At 35.7% G+C, this 10663-nt stretch overlaps 1 protein-coding gene across 1 annotated transcript in view; it reads left to right on the top strand.

Annotated features, from left to right (window-relative positions):
• The window catches only part of Itga4 (integrin subunit alpha 4), a 92938-nt gene that overhangs the window by 20215 nt on the left and 62060 nt on the right, over positions 1 to 10663 (top strand). Inside the window, exons 6-10 of the mRNA XM_029561053.1 lie at positions 789 to 918; positions 2184 to 2269; positions 3429 to 3491; positions 3582 to 3719; positions 7466 to 7577. Coding sequence (XP_029416913.1) covers positions 789 to 918; positions 2184 to 2269; positions 3429 to 3491; positions 3582 to 3719; positions 7466 to 7577 — 529 coding nt within the window. The remainder of the gene's footprint in view (positions 1 to 788; positions 919 to 2183; positions 2270 to 3428; positions 3492 to 3581; positions 3720 to 7465; positions 7578 to 10663) is intronic.

Genomic DNA, 10663 nt, shown 5'->3' with positions numbered 1-10663 from the left:
ATTCAACTCCCAAATCTTTCAAGTTTTCTCAAAAATTCATTCTGGTGTCATGAATGTTTTGAACTCCATGGAGATAAGAATGTATCAAATTTTGGGTGAACAGTTTCTGTAAATGTTCACTAATATATTTTATGACTGCTTATAGCTCTTTCTTTAGTTTATATTTAAGTGACTATTTGAAAGTTCAGAATTATTTAGAGACTATACAAATTTAGGTTTGATTGCTGCAGGTTTTCATGCACTAGCAGACAAGGGCTTGTTCATTCCAACCTTCCTTCCTAGTTATTATAAAATATGCCCTAAATTCCACTGGTCCTGTCCTTTTATTATCTGAGCTGAAACTGTTAGGGAAAATATTCAGTGATGTTTTTTTGCAAATTGAAATAAACTAAGTCCACTTTCACCCTCTGGTAACACATGATTATCTAGGTAATGAGCACTAATGAATTGCTCACAGATGATTGTCTTCAGCAGACCCACTTGCCTTTGTCCCCAAAGCTTATTCTAGTGTTTAATGACTCTACCTTTGATACTTGAAACCCACTGATAAAAGTCAAAAGAGTGTTTCAGGATTTCTTCATCAAAATTCTACTTTTACATCTAAATCTATTAGCTAATGTCTCTGACTTTTTTATGTATGTTTTAAAATTAATAAAATGCTTATATTTAAGAAATTTATTATACAATGCTTTTTGACTATTTGCTTATAATATATTTTGGAAGAGGTTTTAGGTGTTTATATTTAACTTTCAAATCATGCTGAGTGGTTTTGTTCTTTCTTCTTACAGGATTTAATTGTGATGGGGGCCCCAGGATCATTTTACTGGACTGGCTCTCTTTTTGTCTACAATATTTCTTCAAATAAATACAAGGCATTTTTAGACAGACAAAATCAAGCAAAATTTGGAAGTTACTTAGGTACTGTAAACAATTGATAAATTCAAATTATCTATTCCTTAGAAATTATTTGTTCCTTTCTAAATATTCCAGTAACCAATATCAATTAGACATCTCAGGAACTGTCTCTGTGAAGCATTAAATCAATGACATTCTAGTTAACATCATATTTTACAATGATATGGGTGACTGAAGTCATCAGTGTAGGATTCCTAAATTGGAACCCATGGTTTAGTTTATTCTTGACAGTTCACTTTTGAACACTCACAGACTTGCATCTTTGTGGAGGAACTGTTGAGTGCTCACTGTATCCTAGGAAACTCTTGTAAGAACTTTCTGTGCATTAACTCATTTAAGCTTCTATCTAATAAGTTCATATGCATAATTTCTTAGAAGATCAAATGAAAACCAATAGGTCTAAAAATAGCATTCTAGATAAAAGAGACATTTTGAAATCTAGACATTGCTCATTGACCTTTGACTCAGAGAAGTCTATTTTAGCTTAAGAAAATTATCTTGGACTGTTTCCCTGAGTTTCACTATTTTTATCATTCTTTCCTCCCTCCTCCTCATTATTGTTATTTTACAAATCAGGAGTAGTATACTTGATCATCTCTCTTTCTACAAAATACAAAGTTTTCTGGCAATCATTCTTACTACAATAAAATGTTTCCATGCATATGTTTGTTTGAACTGCATGTGCTTTAAATATAAGTATCATGTGCTCAGAAATAGCAGCAATAAAATAAGTAGTATTCTTGTTCTCATTCAAACAGAAAGAATTCATTTATGATCCAACATTTCCTTTTGTATGATTGAAGGATAGCATAATGTATTGCAGGAAATGTAATCTGATGTTCTGTTTATTATCACAAAAGGAATATTTGTATGTCATCAAGTCATTACAATAGAAAGGGTGATGTCATAAAAGTTGAAATTTATAAAGATTTTTATTTAACAGTCAAGAATTTCATACATTGCCACATATTTCAGTTATCATTCTAGAAGCAGGTTGCTCATTCTTGAGATAGAACAGCAAACCAAATGTCAGAGTAGTAGTTTTTAGTATTTAGGACTTGGAAATACAAACCACATAAATGGTTTCATAATATATATGTTCAAATTGCTTGAAGCAGAGTAAAAGACAATTTTCAGTAACTACATTGACTGTCTTTGAAGTTCTGTCTAAAGCAGACCTTTGGAATTTGGTCTTAAGTCTGCGAGTTGAGTTAGGAAATATCTTGCCTGCTGTGATGATGAGTCTCATGCTTTTCTCTTTGTTGAAGGGTACTCAGTTGGAGCGGGTCATTTTCGGAGTCAGCATACTACTGAAGTGGTAGGAGGGGCCCCTCAACATGAGCAGATTGGGAAAGTAAGACTTGCATTTTCTCCTTATTTCATCATGAAGTCTTCAGTGGATTGCATGAGAAAAACATTAAAGAGAAACTATAAACATTAAGGAATGTGGGACTGGAGAGATAGCTCAGTCATTTAGAGTACTTGCTATTCTTCTAGAGGAACTGGATTTGGCTCCGGCACCCACATGATGGCTAGCAACCATCCTTAATTCTAGTTCTAAGGGAACCGAAGCCTTCTTCTGTCCTTCACGGGCATTGCATACACTTACATACATGAAGACAAAACATTCATACACATAAAATACAAATAAATAAATAATTTTTAAAGAATGAAAATTAAAATGGTGAACAATGCATTACAATAGTTGATTTTTTTCAAGATTTATAGTTTTAACAAAATTTAGCAGAAAAACTTTAAAGGAAATCATATAAGTTAGATGAGTTTTTTACGAGTAAATGATTTATAAAATAAAATGATTTATAGATGTCCAGAAAATACATTCACTGGTTAACATTATTAAAAAGGAAATTGAGGGGCTGGAGAGATGGCTCAGCGGTTAAGAGCACTGACTGCTCTTGCAGAGGACCCGGGTTCAATTCCTAGCATCAACATGATGGCTATGAACCATCCTTAACTCCAGTTCCAGGGGAATCTGAAGCCCTCTTCTGACCTCTGTGGCACTGCACAACATGTGTGCACTCACATACATGAAGGCAATACACTCATAAAATAAAATAATAATAATAAAATAAAAAAGGAAATTGAGACAGGTATATATGCATGGTGAGACTAGAAATAATAAAATGTAATATTTCTAGTTCTAGGTTTTGGTACATCGCCATGTGAACATTGGTCATTCAAAGTTTCTGTGTTTATCTTTTGAAAAATGAAGCAAACAGTTTCTGTGCCTTCTCTATGGAATCTAAAATATAGTTCTTGAGAAAAAACATTTTAAGGCAACCTTATTAATATGAAAGTAGATCCTTAAATTTTTTTGTATCACTCTTAAAAATTATTACATTATTTAATATTTTATTAAGCACTTAATTCTTTTATATCTGAGAAACTACATGTTATAAAATTGATATTTTGATCAAATAGAAATAAATTGATTTTAAGGAGAAAATTTAATAAGAAAATAAACTATTTTAAAATTCTTTTCCAAATTACAGGCATATATATTCAGCATTGATGAACGGGAACTAAATATCTTACATGAAATGAAAGGTAAAAAGGTAATATGTCTTTATCTTTGGTATAGCTGAGGGCTTCTGTGAATAATCCTGCTATTTCTCAATGGCTGCATGTGGTTTGCCTTGGAACAGCTTGGCTCATATTTTGGAGCTTCTGTCTGTGCTGTGGACCTCAACGCAGATGGCTTCTCAGATCTCCTGGTTGGGGCTCCCATGCAGAGCACCATCCGGGAAGAAGGAAGAGTGTTCGTGTATATCAACTCTGGCTTGGTACGTCTGGAAGTCATTAATGAATTATAATTCAAACTGGAACTACTCCTATCCCAGATTTCTGAGACTATAGATTATAATAATTATCATTATTATCATTTTATTAATTATGTGTGTGTATGTGTGTGTGTTCACATGTCTGCTCATGCAAGTATGCCACAGAACATATGTGGAAGTCAGACTGAATCAATTCTCTCCTTCTAAGGTGTGTTCCTGGGATCAAACTCAGGTTGTCAGACTTGAATAGCAAGCACTTTTAGCCACTGAACTATCTTGCCTGCCCAAAGTTATAGATTCTTAAAGCTTATTCTATGAACAAAAGTACAACTCTGGGAATTTTATTGATGCTCTTGAACTAAAATGGAGCATGGCCATGAATGGGCAGCTATTCCACCTGGAAATTTCAAAAATATGAGGTACAGACCTTAGTGGAATCTCTCTATTATTTACTGCTTGTATGTGAACACCCTAGTATTTGAAATTTCTTTTAGTTTAATTGTGAACTACATCTAATTTCAAACAATGATTTTTATAGGAACTTCAAAATGTGGATTTTTATGTAGTTCAATAGTTATAGGTCCTACATAACTTAGTAAATTATAAAATGTTTCTGGGAATGGATGAAGCTGAAATGCTTTCAACTTCTTGACTTGCAAACAGAAATAAAGTGCATTGATAAGATGTTAATGCAGCTTATGTAAATTATATTCCTGAAAATATGAAATTGACATCATTTATTCCAAAGTGGATATACTGTTTCAATAGGTGGTCACTATCATCCCATTTTAAATCATGAGCAGTGTTTTTAGTGGAAACAGATGACTTGATTCAATGTCAAGAGACCCTACTTCCTAATATTAAGAAGAGATCCTACTTGGAGACCCTACTTCTTAACATTAAATGAAAACAAAGAATTGATAAAACCTAATAGAATCTTCTTTGCTTATTCCTTTGGTTTGAAAATTAAAACAGACTTATAAGAAAACTGATTCACTTCTTATAGCAGAGCATCTCCTGGTCAAAATTCAATGAAGTGTAATTTACTTCGAGAAGGCACTTGTAAATTTGCTTAATCAAAAATTTCAGAGGTTTTAATAATGTCCATTCCAAACATCAAACTAAACTCTGTACAATCTAAACAGGAAAAACTCCTAGTCTTATAAGGCCAAGGAGAGTCAAAGTTCTAAATACAGACTAGGAAAGTTATTCATGCAATGAGATTCCTTAGATTGTCTTTAAATTTAAATGTAATAGTAGAGGAAAATTACCCTCCAGACAATGATCACTATGATCTCATTAATAGCAGCGATGCTCAACATCATACCATAGACATTTCACCTTTCCCTCTCCATAGACAGCTTTCATTATATTTACTAGATCCTTATGTGGCAAATGTCTCTTATTTTTCCCTTGTGACAAATGTTATCTTTCTTTAGAGAATGAAACTTTTAAAGAACAGTTTAAATGGTAGAAATCGCTTCTAAATTGAAAGAAAATTTTATCACTGAAATCTTAAACCATCCCAGTATGAAAGTAGACAAAAGTGGAACTCTTTTGTTTAAAGAGCAAAAGAAAAACTTGCCCACTAGGCTGCTGCCTTTTCCTTCCCTCTGCCTTACCTGGAAGCACTGCTGTCATCAGTTTAGTGACTGATTTCAGTTTTTAAATCCTATGGCATGGGCTAGTTTTTGTTTCTTCTCAACTGCTCTCCTATTTCTTAACTCTGATCTGGCACTGGCCACTTAGTATCACATTATATTTATTTGTCTAGTTTGCTACTGGAGTTGGTTTGATTGGAATATTGCCTGTCCCACCATGGGAGGGGAATCATCTGCCTTGTTTACTATTATTTCCTCGGGGCTTAGAGGAGTCCTGGACAAGTAGGCACTCCAGAATTATTTTTCAATGCTCAAAGAAAGAATGATACTTGAATGACTGGAGCTTCTACCTAATCTATTAAACGGCTCTCAGGGGTCCCTAGTGACCTCTTAGCTATCATTCTCTGTGCCTGGAGGATACTTAAAGAATGATCACCACTTACTTCTCTTGAAATTCTTCTAAAACTGCATTGTCTTAAGTTTGTGCCTCATCTGTCTCTCCTGAAGCCCCATTCCCTTCTCTTTAGGCATTTCTGAAGAAGCCACTCTGTTTTACCCCTCAGTCCTTTGATTTAATCATGTCTCGCTCGGGTGGTGGCGATTACATCTATAGATTTATCATCTTAATCTATTTATAATAAAGCAAGTGATATTTAGTAGCTGGAACAGAAGACTATGAAAATAGCAAAAATAATCTCAGTGGTGATTCCCAGAACCTGTAAAGATGCCAATCATGGGGTAACCAGTGGAATACAACATGGTACATATGAAGCAGATGCAATTCACCTTGGGTCAAAAATAGTTCAAAGCAGGGTCTGGAGAGATGGCTCAGTGGTTAAGAGCACTGGATGCTCTTGCAGAAGTCCCAAGTTTGAATCCTAGCACCCACCTGGCTTGTCAGAAAACAACTGTACATAGTTCCAGGGGATCTGACGTCCTCTTATGGCCTTCATGGGCATTGTATGACATGTGTGCACTTACATACATTCAGTCAATACAGTCATACACATGAAACAAAAAATAATAAAGTATTTTTAAAGTATTTCAAAGGAAAAGTAGTATTTGAGAAAAACAAGTAGAGGGATTTCCCATTATGAAATAAAAGGTGAGTGGCGGTTAATGGGGCAAAGAACATGTGTGTTTATGGAATGACAAGTAGATTTGCTTAAGAAGAGGAAAGGATTTATGAGTAGGGCATGGAAGCTTTTAACCTATGGTCCTGAGATCACCAGAGTCTGTAAAAAGGACCGGTAGCTGTTATGGCTCAGCTCATTATCATGGCATCATGAAACCACTTACTATAATTACCTTCAGCTTCAGAGATAACAGCTGACCAATATGAACTGCTGCTAGGATAAGTTGCCAAAGGCCAACTTGAATCATGTCAGTCCTCAACTCAGGACCTACAGTGGCTTCCTGTTGTTCACTAGAGTAAGAGTAAATTTCCTTTCTCAATCAAATTGCTATTACCTAAGACAGCAATTTGGCTTTTATTGCCTCATTAATTATATATACCATTCATTACCTATGTATCCTTCGGAACCTGTGCTTTGCTAGTAGCTTTTTCTGTGTATTGAAAGTGTACTTTCCTTTCCATAGCCGCCTTGAGAGTTCCCACCTTTGAAGTCCCTCCCAGGTCGTCATTTCTTCCTACTGTTTATTGACATTCTTTCCTTGCCTCAGTCAGCTTTCTGTCCTTGCTTCTTGTTAGCACAAAGCAATTTGTACTTCTAAGTTGTTTACATGCTTGTGCTAAGACCTTCCTGTAACTGTGGTTTCTGGAGGAAACGGAGTATGTTTTATATACACACTGCCATGCCCCTATCACCTGTTCACTCTGCACAGTGCATTGTCTTTAGTGAGAACTCAATAAGTATTTGTTAAATTGAATTATCAAAATGATTTATTGGATTTTCAAAGCTAGGAATCATGAGTTTGATGATTCTTTATGTCCTCTGAGCTCTAATCATACTATTATAAGTGTTGACTTACTCAATAAATATTTATTGAATTGAACTGAGATGTGTATACTAAAGCTCAATCGGTAGTTTGACGCATTAGAAAAATCCATATCCAATTACAGCGGCAAATCATGTGTAAAGCTGTCAGGGTGTTTTATAATGACACTTTCTTTCCCTTTCTATCTAGGGAGCAGTAATGAATGAAATGGAAACAGTGCTCATTGGAAGTGACAAACATGCTGCAAGATTTGGGGAATCTATAGCGAATCTTGGCGATATTGACAACGACGGCTTTGAAGGTAACTAAGAGTTGCTAATTTGGCACTTGATTTCCACATTTAAAATGGTTCATGGAAGAGAACATGATTGGGTTTGTGCTATTTGTCTTTCTATTGAAAATGGAGCCAGAAAGGTGTGCTCCCTAGTTTTAAATGTTTTTTTCACTGTGTGCTATTATATCTGACTTCTTGTCCATTATTGATATTTACCTTTGTTAACCGGGAGTGATAGTCAAAGTACCTTATTTCGTTTGCTCTAATGGCACTATTGATTATAAATTGCATAATCTTTAGTTCTCTCTAAAAAATATGATGGCTATTAAAAAATGCCAATCATTTTTTTTTTAACTTTAGAAAGGACCCTGATTTTAGAACCAGATACAGGGGATTGTATCATAGACTCATTGGTCCCTGATATTTAACAGTATCAGTAGAGTCAAGGAACTGACCAAACCCAACTGAGCTTGGTTGTAAAGCTGGAGTAGGTTCTAGAAACCCCTGCTGTGCCAGGCAATCCCTGTTGGGCCTCTGCTGTGTTACAGGATTTGGAGACTTCCAGAGATGAGCAGTGATGAGGCACGACTGGGAGACTCAGGGGCAGGGGAATTGGCAGCCTGTGATTCTTGTGTTTCCTTACTGTTTTCTTTGACATTATTGTGTTTTTCTGGGGCAGGTAGATAGAGCTATTTTGTGTTCATGGCTAGCATTGTCCGAATGTGCAGACAGGGAATGAAAACTCCATGGATTCTTTTTCTTTTGCCTTCAGGATTAGTTGCCACTCATTGTTCACGTTCCTTGATTTGACAAAATTTGTGGTGCTTTACACAGCAAATATTAAGTTCTTTTGGAATTATCATTTTCTAAAAATATTCTTCAGGGAAAAAATTAATGCCATACCATCTGTATTTTGTTTTGATGAATTTTTGTGTATTTCGTTCAAAATATTTTAATCATCTTTATAACCCCTTCCCCACCCCTGCCCTCCCATACCCCCCCACCAGATTTCATGCATTCAGTCATTTATATTAAGGCTTATCAAGTCAAGTTAGTGTACCCAGATGTCCCTCAGTGCAGGTTCATCCACTGGGGGTCTACTCAGCCCTTCTAGAGTCCCTCCCTTAAAGACAATCAGCTCTCTCTCACCCAGCAGTAATCAGCTGCCAATAGTTCTTCGACTAAGATTGGTGCCTACTGCCCATTTCCCCAGTTCTATGCTGGGTTTTTGACTGCTTGAGTTTGCATGGGTCTTGTGCATGCTGACACCATTGCTGTAGGTTCGTATGAACAAGATCCCAGGAGCCTGGTCATACACTACCTCTCTGGCTCTTACAATCTCTTCCTCAACAGTTCCGGACATTTTGGTGGATGGAGTTTAATATAGGGGGTCCTGTCCAAGGACCCACTCTCTGCAAACTTATTCTCTATGCTTTGACCATTTGCGGTCTTTTGTGTTCATCACCCTTTGTTGCATGAGGGGTCTTCAATGAACCAGCTTTTCATTTCAGTAATTCTTTGTATTTTTTTTTTTTCATTTCTGCCCTGATTTTGATTATTTATTCCCATCCATGGTTTTAGGGGTTGGTTTGTTTTTGTTTTTTTCCAAGGCTTTAAGGCCTATCATTAACTTGTTTATTTAGGGCTCTCCTGTGTCAAATAGATTTTGGTATGTATCATTGTGTCTTTATTTTCATTCAATTACAGAAAATTTTAAATTTCTTTCTTGATTTCTTCAGTGACCAATTCAGCATTCAATAGTGTATTCTTTAATCTCCATGAGTTTGTACACTTTCTATAGTTTCTATTTCTATTAATGTCTAGCTTTATTCCATTGTGGTCAGAATGCAGGATGTTATTTCTATATTCCTGTATTTGTTGATACTTGCTTTATTTCTTTATATGTGTTCATTTTTGGAGAAAGTTCCATGGGATGATGAGAAGAATGTGTATTCTTCAGTGTTTGGGTGAAATATTCTACAAATATCTGTTAAGTCCATTTGATTTATGATGCCATTTAACTCCCATGCTTCTCCATTTGTTTTTTGCCCAGATGACTTGTCTATTGGTGAGAGTGGGGTATTAAGTCACTGTCACTGTGTTGGGGTTGATCTGTACTACATCTAGTAGTATTTGTTTTATGAAATTGAGTGTGCCTGCATTTGGTACATGTATGTTTAGAACTGTAATTTCTTCTTGGTGGATTAATGAACAGGAAGTACGTTTCTTTATCTCTTCTGACCAATTTAATGGAACTCCTTTTTGTCAGATATTATAATAGTTATGGTGTTCCTTATAGCAACATGATTGCTATACTAGTATGATTGTGTCAATTCTACTAATGATTTGCATTACAATTAAATAAATGCTTAGCTATCAGCAGAAAATATGATCAAATATCATACTTCTCTCTATATTATATAAAAAGTTGAGATGAAGAGGGATGGAGAAACATTTTATTACTTACTGTATATACTTTAAACTCATTAAGTTCTTTCTCTAAAGATAGCTAGAGTTTTAGAACCTTATAGGTCACACTAAGTGTCATCTTAGGAAGTACAAATTTGCATCTGTGTAAGCTCAAGACAGGATATCCTGTGTCTTCTGCATGAAAAGAACCCTGATATGGGCTTTTCTGTTTCATCTGAAGACTCATCTGCAGTGATTCAGGATGTCTGCCTTAATTTAGATTAGTAATGCTAGCAACCAAAACCATAAGAATTTCTGTATCAACCACCTCATAGTCCAGGCTTGTTATTTTAGCATGCATTATTATATAGAATCAAAGTCCAGAGTCCTAGTTCCTAGGACTTGAGGCACATGGTAAAAGAATAAACTCAGCTCTGATCCATGGTACTACATGATCCTCTCTTCAGAAGCTATGACACAGTTCCCCACCCATTTCTTTCCATAATTCCCTTCTTTGGCCTCCTCTCTTTCTCTTCCTAGTCCCTTCTCCTGCTGTGTTTCTGGGTGTATTTACTCTGTGGTTAATCTGTCTACAGCTCTTCTGGACCAGATAGATGTGTTTTTCCACATGGACCAAGGTGCCTCTTGATCCCCTGCCTTTGCGTTGCCTTTTCCCTCTGTCCAACCACATTCCCCCCCCCCTT

This window comes from Nannospalax galili, unplaced genomic scaffold, assembly GCF_000622305.1.
Source record: "Nannospalax galili isolate Female #2095 unplaced genomic scaffold, S.galili_v1.0 scaffold892, whole genome shotgun sequence".
NCBI lineage: Eukaryota > Metazoa > Chordata > Mammalia > Rodentia > Spalacidae > Nannospalax > Nannospalax galili.
Note: the sequence above shows the minus strand (reverse complement) of the source record. Positions and strands in the feature narration are given on the sequence as shown.